Source organism: Gigantopelta aegis, chromosome 15 (genome assembly GCF_016097555.1).
Source record: "Gigantopelta aegis isolate Gae_Host chromosome 15, Gae_host_genome, whole genome shotgun sequence".
Classification (NCBI taxonomy): domain Eukaryota; kingdom Metazoa; phylum Mollusca; class Gastropoda; order Neomphalida; family Peltospiridae; genus Gigantopelta; species Gigantopelta aegis.
Genome location: NC_054713.1, coordinates 8,307,585 through 8,324,976, shown reverse-complemented (window position 1 = coordinate 8,324,976; position 17,392 = coordinate 8,307,585). Strand labels below are relative to the sequence as shown.

The 17,392-nt window shown below is 38.2% G+C and overlaps 2 protein-coding genes across 3 annotated transcripts in view; one reads left to right on the top strand and one right to left on the bottom strand.

Annotated features, from left to right (window-relative positions):
* Positions 1 to 17,392, top strand: part of LOC121390045 — a 60,706-nt gene that overhangs the window by 8,014 nt on the left and 35,300 nt on the right. The window lies entirely within an intron of this gene.
* Positions 9,395 to 17,392, bottom strand: part of LOC121390046 — a 111,539-nt gene continuing 103,541 nt past the window's right edge. For both annotated transcript variants that reach the window (XM_041521754.1, XM_041521753.1), the window contains exons 5-6: positions 15,629 to 15,748; positions 9,395 to 9,668 (exon numbers count right to left, since the gene is read on the bottom strand). In XM_041521754.1, the coding sequence (XP_041377688.1) occupies positions 9,542 to 9,668; positions 15,629 to 15,748 (247 nt within the window). In that variant the 3' untranslated portion in view covers positions 9,395 to 9,541. The remainder of the gene's footprint in view (positions 9,669 to 15,628; positions 15,749 to 17,392) is intronic.

The window sequence follows — 17,392 nt, the reverse complement described above, 5'->3', positions numbered from 1 at the left end:
CGCTTGTGGTATTAACCCTGACCAAAACCCCCCAATGTTATAATGAAATACTGATACTCACCGCAAACAGCCAAAATCAAACCAAACAGAAGCATTGTCCTTGTTGGGTCCGAATAAAACCAATGTGTCCGTCCACTGAACTTGAATCAATTATATACACATACACGCCTACATATAATGTGTCTATATTTAATTTGGATTGTTAGCATTTTGTCCATTTAATTATATCCATTCTGGACATTTATGTCAATTAGGCCAGAGAACGAGAACATTTTGAGTTGTTTCAACTTAAAAACTTTTATTCCGTGTTTCTTTCTCTTAGTAAAGTATAATAAAGTATGGTGTGCCCAGACACTTGATTTGGATTTTACTAAGGAGGTATTACAGATCTACAAAAGGACGCCTACATTTATCAAACGTTCACTTAAGTATATATGTTGCATTCTTCCACAGAAACACAAATGTTTAACTCACTTAGCCACAGAAAAATACCACCACGCATCACAAAGCAAAGACAAAGTGCATATAAAATATTTCGTGCTGGGTGTCGTTAAACATTCATTAGTTCATAATACCCCTTGCTACTGTTATCGTGCTTATACTTTTTAAAGTTTTATTTAACGACACCACTAGTGCACATTAACTAATTCATCATCGGCTACTGAATTTCAGTTTGGTACTTTTGACATAATATAGTCTTAAGGGAAACACTCTGTATTTCTCCGTTAGCCGCAAGGGGTCTTTTATATACACTTCCACACACACAGGACAGCACATACCACGGTATTTGATATACCAGTCGTAGGGTACTGGATGGGTCGGGGGAAAGCCCAATCAGAGAATGAATCCACTGAGGGGATTTGATCCTATGGTCCAAGCACCTCGGCGATTGTTTTACCAACTGAGCTAGATCCAGCGAAGTCTTGTAATTTACGTTGGGCGGGACGTAGCCCAGTGATCAAGCGTCCACCCGATGCGTGGTCGGTCTAGGATCGACTCCCGATGGTGGGCGAATTGAGCTATTTGTCATTCCAGCCAATGCACGATAACTGGTATATCAGAGCCCGTGGCATGTGCTGTCCTGTCTGTGATGGTGTATATAAAATATCCCTTGCTACTAATGGAAAAATTAAGCGAGTTTCCTCTCTAAGACTACATATATATCAAAATTACCAAATGCTTGACATCAAATAACCGATGATTAATCATTCAGTGAGCTCTAGTGGTGTCGTTAAACAAACCCAATTTATATTTTAAGCAAGGTGTCCAAGTAACTGTATGTCAAATAACAAAGTGGCATAGTTTAATTATTAATATGTCTTGATGTTTTGTTAGACAATACTTTCTGATATAGTTAAACATGTCCTTCGTGGGCACGATAATAAATATGCTGTAGCACATGTTTTCAATATTCAAAACCTAGTGCGCATTATTTTCTCACAGGCACACAGCTTAACTTTTAACATGAAACAAATATTTTGTGAGAGTGTGTGTGTGTCGTATTTGACTTGACCCTGACCGGAATTCTCTGGCACTAATTTCGAAATAAGACTTAATTTGTGACCTTTAAAAATAAGTGTACGTGGGACACTTATAAATTGTCTCTAGAGCACATCGGCTATTGGATGTCAAACATCTGGTAATTCTGACACGCAATCATCAGAGGAAACCCGCTACATTTTTTTTCGAATGCACCAAGGTATCCGTTATATTCACTTTCCCACAGACAGAAAAGCACATACCACGGCGCATTGGTTGGAACGAGAAAAAACCTCAATCAGTTGAATGGAGCGAAGCGGATAATTTTATCATGCTCATATACGACGGTTTCGAGCAAGTTTGTCCCGGGTCCCATCTCTGGATAGCCAGGGTCCCGACCTGGGACAGAGATTATTACCGGGTCAATTTAGATAATTACGGCCTAAATGTTAATATCGGACTTTAAATCAGCTGAAAGGATCTACCGAGGTGTTTCGATCCTGTGACGCAAGCATCTCAAGCGAGCACTCAACCGACTGAGCTAAATCCCGCCCTTTCAGTCGAGAAGCTATTAATAGGGATCTTATGACAATAAATCCCACTCAATTCATTTTCGTACTTATGTCCAAGGTTCAAGCACGCTGCCCTAGTCACACACCTCAGCTATCTGGTCTGTCTGTGCAGGACAGTGGGTTAGTTGTTAATTAGAAAACAAAGGTGTAGTGGTCGTACACCTGCCCACCGAGTCGTTAAACGCGCTCTGGGTGGGAGCCGGTACCGGGCTGCGAGCCCAGTAGCTACCATCTGTATGTCCGATGGCTTAACCAAGACACCACCGAGGCCGGTATAACTGTATAATTATTTTAAGAAGCCTCCACCACCGCCTTTCAGGTTGCACAGTAATTTGAACAGCTGCGTCTGTGGTTGGTAGTAATATGTGACATTGATTATTTGTGCAAATATTATTATCCATTGGCAATAAATAAATACACTTTTATTTGCTACACATTACGCACCTAAGGTGGAAACTAGTGCTGAGTAACCCCTCAAAATGGAAGCGCGATTTGGAGCAAAAATTAGAATTGCTACTAAAGCCATTAATTAAATCTCTTATATGGTATGTGATACCCTATTTTATTGTTGGTAGATTAAATGGTATGTTATACCCTATTTTCTTGCAAGCAGATTAAATGGTGTGTGATACCCCATTTTCTTGCAGGTAGATTAAATGGTATGTGATACCTCATTTTCTTGCAGGTTTTGTTCACTTTACTAATTTACAGTGATTCCTACTTCAAAGAAACGTGAATTACTGGAAAATTGCAGGACTTGATTTAAGTTATCTAATTTAGAGGAGCAACCGGGGTATTAAGCACTACACTTTTTATTTGTCACATAGGCCCCAATTCATGTGCCCTCAAGTGCCTTCTTAATTCATTGCAATACTATTTAACACCGATCCGTAAATCAATTAACGAAAATGCCCCCAAAATGTATTAATAAATCACTCTCGTAGAACACTGCCGGAAACGACGGAGTAAAATTCTCGGTAAAAACATTTGCCCGTAAATAGCCGTGACATCATGAAGAGAACTGGCTTCACAAAAAATCAATGGGATTAAAATTACCTCTACTGGTCTACCAGTAGATCTAACAGCATTGCGTGTACTCCCACGTCCAGGTGACATTTCATCTATAAAAAAAAAAAAAAATTAAAATTAAATATCGACCAATTACACTTAGTCTTTTATTATACAGCGTTATTCGGTAGCATTCAAATTCTAAAAATATCGGGCGAGACTATTTATGCAATAGGCGAACATTTTGGTCTATTTCAACATTAAAACACGTGGAAAAGAGCAGTAATAAATTCTGAATTGTATACTAGTATAAACAGATTTTATGGCAATACCATCACGTCTTGCTTTTGTAGTTTTGTTGTTGTTTTTTGTCTTGAAACAATTTTATTTAAAATTTTATATTGAAATTAGTTTTCGGCATACTTCGTAATTCACCTGAATCATTTCGTATACCCTCGGCATAATCCCGAATGTTTTCAAATTCTTTTTAAATCACTGGCATGATTTTGCAAGTAAGGTTTTGATTGGTCGAATGAAAGGTTAACTGGACATGAGTTCCAACGGGCTGCTGTTAGATCCACAGGTAATAGAAAATAACCAGTGGAGATAATTTTAATTAGATTGCACAAAAACCTCCCACAAGATGACTTCCAGGCTCAATTATCATGTGATTCTGCTCCTTTCGATGACGAATATTGTAGTGATGACGACTGGGCTAATATTTGTGCAACACAACTAATAATGCCTTATTTGGAACGTCTTCCGAAGAACTTCCGGCCTAACAGATGACGATGAAAATGGTCGTGAGAGACAGCTTACCGCTGAATGACAAGTTTTATTCTTGTTTTGTTCTTTAGCTTTTCGTACGAATGATTTTGCTTCACTATATGTTCTAGTACTTGAGATACAGTAAAAAAGGACGATAAATAACACTCAAAAACGACTTATAGTCCGTCCCATCCTCCTATACATGAGCGCCAATCAGGCTTTATAAGTGTGTGTGTGTGGGCGGGGGGGGGGGGGTGGGGGGGGTGGTGGGGGTGGGGGGTGGGGGGTACGTGTTAGTGTGTATACATTTTGTGTGTGTGTGTGTGATAAAGGAATGTAAATGAAAATCATAAAGCTACACATTAGTGGCTAAACTTTTAATTCAAGAAAACAAATCCAATTTGCAAATCAAAACGTTGATGTCTGACAGTTTAACAAAATAGTTGTCTATGTTTTAAAACCGACCAAAAACAGTACGCAGTGTGTCGCTTGATCCATTCATGAACTCAGTTGCGATATCTCTTGGGGAACACTCAGCAAGTCGAGTCCTGTGCACGTGACATACCATCACGTGGTTCAGACGCTGCTGGGTCATCGTGGTCCGGAGCCACGTTTTCAATCGACGAAGAGCGCTAAACGAACGCTCGGCAGATATCAAGTGTGAAGATGTCTTCTCGTAGTTTTTAAATTTCACAATTGCCAAATTGAGGCATGCTGCTTTAGAGCAGATAAAGCACAGAACTCCTCCAATGCTGACGTCAAAGTAGAATGAATGAATGAATGTTTAACGAAAAATACATCGGCTATTTGGGGTCAAACTATGGTAAATGCAAAAACAATGTGATGATCAACATCAACATAAAAATTCAACAGTTAAATTAAAACACACAGTGTAAAGAACTGTTCAAAAATACAAATATCACAGATAGATATAATTAAAATTTAGAATAAAACTCAGTATCACGTAAAAATTGTAATACAAATTCTGGATGGAATCGAAATATTCCATCACCGTTCGTGGTTCAGATATATCTTTTCGAGTTGCTGAAAACTGCTTACACTCCACCAAAATGTGGCGTACAGTCAGAAGACACTGACAGTGCTCACATTGAGGTGGAGGATCTGTCTTTAAGATAAATGAATGGGTCATCCCGTGATCAGTCTGTATACACAGGAATGTAATCACGGTACTTATAAACAACAGGATCTGTACGATGTTTCTTCAGATGCGCCAGATCAAACACAATTTTAGGTTATGTAATACACCAAGGTGGTAAAACAAACTATGAAGAAGTTTCCAAAGTGTCCGACGAAATGTAAGATAGCAGTTGGCCTTGCATTAAACAACTTCATATACTTGTTATCAAACACCGCATCATGCGTAGGATGTTTTGATAATGGTTTAATCTTATGTGGCATACTGCAGAGAAAGGTTTGCACGTCTAACACCCAAACAAGGTTCATGTGCATGAACGTACAAACTCTCTACAGGAAATGTTCGAAATGCACCAAGACAAAGCCTAAGTCCCTGGTTGTGTATAGGATCTAGCACCTGCAAGTAAGACTTGCGTGCCTACCCATACACAATGCATCCATAATCAAGTTTTGACCTCACACGAGATCGATACAGAAGGAGCACAACCTTGCGCTCTGCTCCCCATTCCGTATTACCAATAACTTTTAAAATATTGAGAGCTTTTAAGCCCTTCTTTTTAACATATTTAAGATGGGGCACAAAAGATAGCTTCCTGTTAAATATAACAACCAGAAATTTAGTCTTCTCTCTCCACAACTGGAATTGGATTTTTTGTCCAAAAACAACTGTGGATCTAAGTGGAGACCTATTTTTTGGTAGATATGTATACAAACCATTTTTGACTTTGAGAATCGAAAGCCATTGTCAGTTGCCCATCGATGAAGTTCATTCAAACAAAGCTGCAACTTCCATTCAATGATACTCATATTGGACGATCTATAACAAATCTGAAAATCATCAACATATAACGAGCAATCCACACCAGGTGTTAAACACTGGGTGATGCTGTTAATCTTCACAGAAAATAAAGTTACAGACAGGATACTACCTTGAGGCACACCCATCTCCTGTGGATGAATGTCGGACTAAGTCGACCCCACGTAAACTTTAAAAGATCTATCTTTTAAAAATTGAGAAATAAAAACAGAAAGTCGACCTCTAAGGCCCATGCCATGGAGGTCATTTAAAATCCCATACTTCCACATGGTATCGTAAGCTTTCTCCAAATCAAAGAACACTGAAACCAAGTGCTGATTATGGATGAAAGCTTCCCTACAAACCGTTTCAAATCTAACAAGATGATCAAACGTGCTACTTCTAGATCTGAACTCCCATTGCACGTCAGTAAGCAATTTGTGGGATTCAATATACCAGACACGTCTACGATTGATAATTCGTTCCATGGTTTTACAAATGCAACTTGTCAAAGCGATAGGGTGATAACTAGTAGGATTGGTTCGATCCTTACCAGACTTGGGAATAGGAACAATAATTGCTTTCCTCCAATCAGTAGGAAAGTCACCAGAAATCCATATGTTATTAAAAAATATTCAAAAGAACTATCAAAGATGATTCAGGTAAATGTTTTAATAACTGATAATGAATTTAATCTGGTTCTACTGAACATGGGAGCATCCTGCAATTCCTCCATAGAAAAATGCCTATTGTATACTTCAGCATTTTCGGATGAAAAAGTAATGAACTGCTTTTCAGCTTTAGGTCTGACAGATGTAAAAGCATTTGTACTGAAAGCAGATGATGAATTATGAGAAAAGTTGTCTGCCGATGCATTGGCAATGTCACGATGAGACGTAACATCCATATCATTGACAGACAAATGATGAACTGTATTACTGGATTCTTTACCTTTGATTTTACGGATCCTATTCCAGATAGATTTCACTGATGTTTGTAAATTCAACTTGGAGACAAAAGTTCTCCAAGATGATTTCTTACTCTGTCTAATCTCTCTGCGAGCCTTGACCCTAGCAATACCAAATGCATCCAGGTTATCCCCAGTAGGTTCACGTTTGAACCTCTCAAGTAACCTGTTTCGCTCTTTGAATGCATCCTTGCACGTATCATTAAACCATGGTTTATTGAAACGCTTTGGTACTGCCGAAGTCTTAGAAATAATTTCATCTGCAATGTCCTTCAAGATGGAGGAGAACAAAGACATGGGATCATCAGCATAAGTAATGGCAAATTGTTGCAGTCGAGTACTGCACAGATGCCGAAAATGACCCCAATTTGCCTTCGCCAACTTCAACCTTTGAACCCTTTCATTCTCCAAAATAATGGGAAACTGATCACTACCAGAAGGGTCTGAACCAACTTTCCAAGAGAAATCAAGAAAACGTGAAGGACTACAAAGGGTTAAGCCTATAGAAGTGAAAGAATCATTTGCAGAATGAAAATATGTATGACTTTTATCATTAAAAAAAGCAAATAATTTTTTGAGAATTAAGTCTTCCAATTGTTTTCCTCTAATATTTACATCCTCGCATCCCCACAAAGTGTGGTGACCATTAAAGTTTCCCATAACAATGAAGGGAGTATGGAGCTCTTCAAGAAGACCTTGAAGATCCCTAGCATTAAAATTAAAATGATTATGAGGTGGCAAGTAAACTGAACACAGTTATAGTTTTATGAGCTGTGACCTTTACAGCCACAGCTTGTAAATTGGTAGACAGTGTTACTGAACTCTGAGGAATGTTTTCATTAAAAAGAATGGAAACACCCCCAGATGCTCTATTTTCAGTTTCTTGAAATTTGTGATAGAGGTTAAATCCTCTCATGGTAATATGATCAGTGTCCTTTAAGAACGTTTCCTGAAGACACACTGCAAGATGATTAAAAGACTTAATTCATCAAAATTAGGCCTAAGCCCACGCCAGTTCCACTGTATAAGTGCATTAGTCATCAGGAGGAAGTACAGGAGTTCTCTTTAACGTTTCCTTCGGATGTTGTTTGGATTTTGGTGAAGGTATACTGCTTTGAGTATAATCATCCATATCCATAGCATCCACATCCAGAGGATCAAATGGATTGTTTACTGGGACTGAGCGTTGCTCAATCCTTTTTAAGCGCCCAGAAGAGCGGTCCTTATTAAGATATTTGGTGTTTTTTACTGGCTGAGGGTTGCTAGGACCTGGATTCCCAGCACTGATACCTCTTGGCGGGTTCTTTGAACCCAAAGACACCTGGATTGTTCGAGTCATTTGTTGCTGAGAAGCGTTTTTTGGTTGACGTTGAGCCTTGTCAATGTCAGAAACCTTCTTAAATTTATCTTCCAAATTTAGCCATGTCAGATCTGTCTGAACTGAAACATTGTGTGTAGATACTTTCACGGCAGAGGCATAGGATTTACCTATTGCCATAGGAGTCAATATCTCTACAACTTGTCTGGCCTCAGTAAAAGACAGATGCTTTTCCACTTTTATCTGCTGAACTTGCTTTTCAAACTTCCACCTTGGGCACTCTCGCGAGTACGCAAAGTGTTGTCCCTTACAATTGGTGCATATCATGTCGTTCTGACATGTCTTGCTGTCATGGTCAAATTGAACACAACGGGCACAGGTCAGCCTGCCACGACATGCATTTTGTCAGTGTCCAAACTTCTGACACTTGAAACACCGCAAGGGGTTTGGAGTGTACGACATAATAGATATATTCAAATAACCCGCCTTAACTGATGAAGGAAGCCAAGGTTCATTAAATGTAAGAATCAAAGTATTCGTCGAAACAAGTTCATTATTTCGACAAACCTTTATTCTCTTGACGGAAACGACACCTTGTGAGGATAGATTTTCACAAATCTCATCCTCAGGTACTCCCTCCAGATCCTTTGATCTTATGACTCCCTTAGACGAGTTAAGTGAAGCGTGTGGTGTGAAATGTATCGGAATATTGCACAATACAGTAGATTTGAGGTTTCTGGAATGACTTTGAGTAGCACATTCTACTAAACGAGACCCATTCCACATCTTCTTAACATTTTTGGGCTCTCCAGCCAAGCCTTCCAGCCCCTTTTATATTGCAAATGGAGATAATTTACTAGAGTCCCAAACATCGGTGTGCACCCTTTTCAGGGTGCCATCAACATTTTTGGATTTGTTTTGACCCATATTAAGGTCATAGCAATTCATCAACCATGCCCCCACCCACCACGAAGTCCAACAAGGGAACATGGTGCTGCGGATAACCAGCAGACACCCATGCCAGGGATACAGTGTTGATATACTTGGGCAATAAACAAACAATAAATGAACAAAACAAAGGTTGTTTGCTCTAGAGCTTGGCATGACCAGCCGATTGATCAGGTCACACGCACACGCACACACACCATACATAAATTAAAAAAAAAAAAAACCCAGGAAGCTCGTCAAATGTGTTTTTATATCTTATATTATGGCATGTATATGTACATGATAACGCAGTTTTATTGCCACCTTGATAAATGGAAAATGCAAAATAATAACAGAGAAACTTTACTTTGGAAATTTTGTCAATAAACAACAATAACTCGATATTGAAGATACATCTTCTTTTTAATCACAAAGCCAAAGTTTAACTGTTTTTTTTCATCGTAGATTTTACAGCAGAATTACTACACCAGTGGAAGATTTTATTCATATCCATATATGCGTCTGTATGAATCTCATCGTCGGAGGTGGGTTCATTTGCTTCTTTTTTTGGGAGGGGGGGGGGGGGGGGGGGGGGGGGGGGAGAAGGTGGTTGAAATTGCATCGAAAACCATAAGGCATGTTGTATTACGCCTGTCCCTCAATGTCACTGTGGACCACCTAATAAGATAAAGAAATAAAAACATCAATTTTGAAAGAAATTAGATTTTCAATATCAAAAAGGTGTGTGTGTTAAAATCAACAGAATCCTTATTACATATACTTTCGACAATGTAATTCTTTTAAAATGACTGTCCCAAGTTTTCTGCCACTGCAACATTTTCCAACACACAGAAACCTTTCAACTTTTAACGACTTTAAAATTACATATTATAAACAATGTATGTTTCTTACACACCTGTTGGTGAGAACACCATGCGTCATGTTTGATAACATATAGTTGTTTACACATGTACGTATGTTAACAATTTAAAGACATACGACTGGCTGCTCCTAGGTGATAACCAGGTCATCAGTGCCACACGTCCAATAAAAAAAAACCCAGCACGGTGGAAATCGATTACACTGTGACGTATAGTTAACCTGGCAATCATGTGTCTGTGACGCGTAAGTCAGCTACAAGTGCAAAGGGTTGTAAATATCTTTTAGACGATAAAGATGTTAAACTTTGCTTAAAACCTGGTTTTCGCTCGTTAGATACATTTTAAAACAACTCGCTGTGAGATAAATGGTATCTAACGGCCACTCATGTATTATTCTCTATATATTCAATGTTTTTCGTGTTGTCTTACTGTTGAATTGCAATAGCACAAACCGGATATTACTTCCCAACAATTCAATGACTTCGCACTCGTGGAAAAATAAATAGAAAACAAGTTTGAGCTTCTACAGTAGAAAAACTATTAGCTTGAAGAGAAACGCATTATACAGATATATAGATATCGGTATTGCAAACAATAATATAAAAAAACCAGGTTTAATATGTAATCACAAAAAACAACAACCAAAAAACATTTTGTTAGCTGAAAATATCTTAAAAATGGCAGCGTGTACTGTTTGTTAAGAGGGATTTAAATATGTACATTATGTACATTCTTGAACATTATAGTCCGTCCCATCCTCCTACAAAAATGTGGGGGTTTTGGTTTTTTTTTTAAAAAGGTGTTCTCCGTGGGACGGACCATAGATGTAACCAGTGCTAATTCCCCCCCCCCCCCCCCCCCCGGAGTAAAAAAGGAAAATGCCCGAATCTAGACTAGAACATTTGTTTTTCATATTAGCAGCATTACTGTCAAACATCTATATAGGGTTGCAAACGAATCACAATGCATTGTTAAACGATTTACAACTAGGCCGCGACCCATTGTTGCCAAATTTTAACGATATAAAGACCGAGAAAAACCGTTAGAAGAAGCTCTAACGTTTTGAAAGGGTCTCATTTTGGCGTCAGTGAACGGTTTCCTCGCAAGATCGTCGAACGCAGAAAGTGTTTGTGGCCTAAGTTTAGTGAGGCTAAACGAAGAGGACTCCGTGCGTCGCTAGTGGCTGATAAAGATTTTTTTTATCGAAGGCAGGCGATGGTACCCATACAGTGAACCACGAGATTGACACAACACTTCGAACACTCGCAGCCCCCCACCTGTCAATCCTAACAATCCCAACAAGCGAGCTCGCAAATACTCCTCCCCGAGGGTACAGCGTGCCTAGGATAGCCGGGGGATCGACGCTGGCGATGACCAAACTGCATCGAGTGAGGAATCAAAACTACGTCGTGATACAAACATGGTGAACATTTGTGACTGTGTAAATATTGTATATTTAAATATTTGTGGTTTAAAACTAGATTGTATATACCAGAATTTTAAAACTTTATTAACCACTATGACATTTTATATTTAGTTGAAACCGAACTTGATGATATTGTTAACATAGATACACCTGGTTACACGGTATATACAAATAACAGAAAACTAAAATCATGTGTAAAATCCGGTGGTATATGCATAGCTGTTTAATTTATCTCAGCATGTACATGTTCATCAAAATACATCTGAGTATGTATTATGGTTTGATCTTAACAACACCATATTATGTGCTGGGGTGTCGTTAAACATTCATTCATTCAACACCATATTATCTAAACATTCATCTAATATCATTATAGGTGTTGTATATATACCGCCTGAAGGATCTCATTATTTTAATAACGACACTTTTAATGTTTTACATGGTGAACTTAACAACTTATCTAATGAAAACAACATTCTTCTCATTGACGATTTTAATGCCAGAACGCAGTCACTCCCAGATTATGTAGTTTGTGACACTGAAACAAACAACGCAATAGAATTTTCAACTGAATTATCTATTTTCTGAATGAACCCAACAACTTGTTAGACATAGGAATTTCCCTAGAAAGAAAAAAATCAAGATAATTGTAGACCAAATAGTCATGGATATAAATGTACTGAACTTTGCAAAAATAATAATATGTACATTGTTAATGGAAGAACTGGTGATGCTAAAGATACTGGTAAAACTACTTGTAAGGGAACCAGTGTTGTTGATTATGCTATAGCCTCGTTATGTGTATTAGAGAAAATTATAAACTTTAAAGGGACATTCCTGAGTTTGCCGCATTGTAAGATGTTTCAGACTAATAAAATATTTCTACGATTAAACTTACATATTAAATATTTTTTCTTGTTTAGAATATCAGTGTCTGTATATTCAATGTGTTTCTGGTCGTCTTAATATTTGTAAGACGGCCAAACTGGATTGGGTCTTCAAGTAATTTCGTACGTACGAAAAAATTATATTTTAGGAAATAAAATGAAATTTAACCTAGTACAAATATTAGAACGAATAGAAACACATTTAATATGCAGCCACTAATATTTTATGCAGAAAAATATATTTGATATGTAATTACAATCGTTAAAAAGTCTCTGCTAGTCAATAACATCTTAAAAGTTGCAGCAAACTCGGGAATGTCCCTTTAAAGTTCTTGATTTTGAATCGTTATATTCGGACACTCACAACCCACTAATTATTTCATTGGATGTTTCAATAACTGGCCAACAAGAAGACGATCTTGAAGAAACTGAACTAAAGTCACGAAAATGGAATAATCGTTTAGCTGACAACTACAGTGAAAACGTAAACAGAGAAACTTTCAGAACTATCATCTCGGACCATGATCAGCTAAGTGAACACTTTTCAAAGGAACAGTTTAACATCACAGTGGACACTATCGGTAATTTATTCAAGGATACGACAGTGAATACCTTTGGCTACAAACGAAGTAGTATTAAACCAAAGCGCGGGAATAACAAGGCATGGTTCGGCAATCATTGTAGATTACTTAGAAGAAAATACATGGAGTCCAGAACAGCTTACAAGAACTCGAATACAATGGATAACAAACAACGACTTTTAAATGCCAGTAAACGATACAAGAATGTAATATTAAAACATTTAAGAAGAAGACATAACTGGAAAACAGAACAGAAACTCACAGATCTCAACCATCACGACACGCGAGCTTCTGGGAAACTTTTAAAAGAAAAACAAAGTGACTGTAATTTGCCACCACAAGAAACACTTTACCAATACTTTAAAGAAGTAAACAGCAATGTTGACACAACTCTCGAACCAGACTTTATTAAAGATCTAGAAAGTAACTGTATAGATAGCCCTATATGATTCCTGTATATGTCAAACTTTTTAATTTAGTATTTGAAAAATGACTCATGGTTAGTTGGTATAATCAAGCCAATTTATAAAAGTGGAGATAAAGATAATCCTGAACATTATAGACCTATTACACTACTTAGCTGTTTTGGAAAACTGTTTACTGCGGTGTTAAATAATAGACTAAAAGTGTATCTAGAAACGAATGATATAATATCTGAAGTTCAAGCAGGATTCAGGAAAGATTATTCAACAAATGATCATGTCTTTACACTATATGGATTAATAGAACTGATGAAAGCACGGAATAAAACACTTTTTTGTACTTTTATAGATTTTAACAAAGCTTTTGATTCAGTTTGGAGAATTGGACTTTGGGATAAATTACTTAAAAATAGTATAAATAGTAAATGTTTTCAAGTAATTTATGATATGTATCAGAATATCAAATCTTGTGTCAGCGCACATAATTCTATGACAGATTATTTTCCCTGCTGTGTTGGTGTAAGACAAGGTGAAAATTTACCCCCTTTGTTATTTTCCTTGTTTCTTAATGATACTGAAGATACATTTAAAATGAATGACTGCCATGACATAGACATAGCCGAATTATTCAGTGATTCTTTAATCCATACGTCAATTGTTCTTTTTGTTTTACTCTATACTGACGACTCTGTACTCCTTGCACATAATTACCAAGATATGCAAAACTCTCTGAATGTATTTGATTCGTACTGCAAGACATGGAAACTAACAGTAACTTGTAACAAGACAAAGGTCTTAATCTTTAGTGGGAACAAGAAAGATTACGAAAAGGTGCTTTACCTTGGAAAATCAAAGCTTGATAACGTAGAAAGTTATAAATATCTTGGCATTATATTTCACAAATCAAATAGATTTACTAAGGCAGGAAACATGTTACATACACAAGCACAAAAGGCTATGATTTTTTATTCTACAAGGAAAATGTCATAATATTTCTATCCAGTGTCAACTAAAATTATTTGACTGCATGGTTTTACCAGTCTTACTGTATGGCAGCGAAATATGGGGTTTTGAAAATTTGTCATTAACTGAAAAATTATGTAACCAGTTTATAAAATTGTTATTAGCTGTGAGAAAATCTACACCATTGTATATAATATATGGAGAACTTGGCCGTTACCCGGTATATATTACCGTAAAAATAAGAATGATAATTTTCTGGTATCGACTAATTACTGGAAAACAGTCCAAGTTGTCATTATTGGTGTACACATTACTGAATGATGTTAATAATAACCTTCATAATCACAAATGGATTATGTATGTTAAATCTGTTTTAGATGATATTGGTTGTACATATATATGGTTATCACAATGCAATGCTATTACTAGTGCTTCCATGTTGAAAGCTTACGGATCAATACTTACAATCATGGTATACTTATATTGATAACTCATGCAAAGCTTCAAACTATTGTTGCATTTTACCATAGTTTGACACCCAATAGCCGATGCATTTTTCGTGCTGGGGTGTCGTTAAACATTCATTCATTCATTCATCCAAAGCTTCAAATTATAAATTATTTTAAAATACTGTTGAATTTGAGACATACATTACAATTATAGAGAGAAAACATTGGTGTCCATTATTAGGCTTCAGATTATCAAACCATAATCTTCCAATTGAAACGGGCAGATGGAAAAATGTACCACTACAAAATAGAATATGTCCATTGTGTAATAATTACGATATCGGAAATGAATTTCATTATGTATTTACAAGTTTGTTTTTCAAGAATGAAAGAAAGCGTTACTTACCATCTTTCTGTCAGTCTAAACCAAATATATATAAATTTTATAAACTCTAAGAAAGCTGGTATTCTATATTTTGTAATCAAATTATGAATACTTTCAAATCCTCTGGCTGATATTCTGTGTATTTTTTTTTCTTTATTAGTATGTATTTATTGTATTTATGTTCATTTATGTACACCCACCATCTTCTTACAATTATATTGATTGCTGTATGTATATATATCCTCATATGGCGTAGACTACGGCGTGAGTGTAAATAAAATGTTCAAGTGGGTAGAATGACGAGAATACACTGTGAAAAATGTTCAGGCCTACTCTTTCGTCCGATCATCCCTATTGTTTTTTCCCGAATTTGCTTCTAGCGCTGGATGGCTAGTGCCCCCTAGAGCGGATTTATCCTAGTAGCATGTGAAACGGTCCCCGCGCTTCAGGGGGCGCCACGGAGATGTGTACATTTATTTTCACTAGGTCATTTTTCCCCTCTCCCCGAGGGGGTTGCAAAATATATATCCTGGGAAGTGGGACCCGCTGTTATTTGCGCTACAGGCCCCGCGGATCCTTAAACCGGCTTTGAGTGCCCCCCCCACACCCACACCCCGTGTTGTACTGTTATGGAATTGACTTACAGAAAGCTTCCAGGTTGCCAACAAGGCTCTGCGTGGACGATAACGCACTTCTGGACAAGAGAGCTCTGTGGACACCGGACTGCCAGGCTTTCAATGCAGCTGACCGACTCGCGAACCTCTCTGAAGGAAAAACATAAACAAATAGAACAAAGAAAGAAAGAAATAAGACAGAAAGAAAGAAAAAAACACACGAATATTTTAATATATTACCTGTCTCCTAGGGGAGTGGCGGTCCTCCTAAAGTTTGTTTTGTTTATTGGAATGAATGAATGAATGAATGAATGAATGTTTAACAACACCCCAGCACGAAAAATACATCGGCTATTGGGTTGTTTATTGGAAGTCAAACATTTGGTAAATCTGACATATAATCTTTGAGAGGAAACCAGCTACATTTTCCCATTAGTAGTAGCAAGGGATCTTGTATATGCATCATCTCATAGACATATCACATACCACGGGCTTTGGTATACCAGTCGTAGGGTATTGGCTGCAACAAAAAAATAGATCAGTGGGCCACCCTATCCTCCTCAGGACGAGCACCTGATTGTGGTTTTCCTAAAACATCCTTTGGATTCAGCCTTAAGGAAATGAATAATAAATATAATAAATAAATAAATAAATTAGAAAGAAAGAAAGAGACGCTATTATTTTAATATATTATGTATTTCCTATGGTAGTGGCGGTCTTACTAAGTACGAGCACCTCATAGTGGATCATGGAAGCAATCACGACTTTGTCGGACACATCATTTCGACTCAAATAGATGCAAATTTGTTATCAGAATACGGTTTTGTCGTTCAGTTTAATATATATTTTCTATGTGTTTGTTTGTTTATGGGGGATTTTTCTTTTTTTAATCGGTAAATTATCTGTCAAAATGTGCCTAACATTATGACATCAATCATAACCGTCCAAAGTCAGTCTATCTCTCGAAAGGGAGATTACTCGGGCTGTCCACCAAAATGTGACTCACAGTCAAAACAGGCCAAGATTTTTTTTTCGCGAGGTGTCCGGCCGGACGCTGCCCGAATTCTACAGACTCCGCTGCGATTTTTAAGGGTCGCCCGAACCCCGCGCGCGTGAAAACCTGACTCCCAAATCTGCGATTTTCCAAGCACGATTTTAGGTCGTGGCAATCCCGAAGACACGTGACTAGGGCCCCGCCCAGCGCCCTGCCGGAAACCGACTGGTGATCTGGCGGCCGCCTGAAGATTTTGACGAAAATTATTGGGAAAAAATCCGCCGGGCGCCGTGGGATTTTCACGGGCCCCCTCACGGATCTCGGGCGATTTGTACAACATCGGCCGGGCATCCCGCTGTTCCCGACCGGCTCCCCCGGCGGCTTCTAAACTTCCCCCACGTGGGCCCCAACTGCCATCCCAAGATTTGGGCCCTGGAGTATATATAGTCGAGGCGGGGGGGAGGGGGGGGGGCGCAGGGCGGCATCAATCGTCAGTCGCCCGGCCGGGCTCCGCCAGGACGCCTACCGATCTGTTCTTTGATCAGCCGGCGACCGCCAGATTATCCACTGCGATCCAATGTTCAAAGGGCACCGCCCGGACCCCGTCTAATATGTCAGGGCACCCGTCGCAAACATGAAATTCGCCCGATTTATCCACGGGCTCTAAATCCCCCGGCGACTCCTACGATTAGAAAAATCACGCGGATACCGGCTGATATGCGAGGGCCGCTTCAGAGTGCACTGACTTTGCTCACACTGGGATGGATGATACCTATTTCAGAATGAATGAATATGTGAAG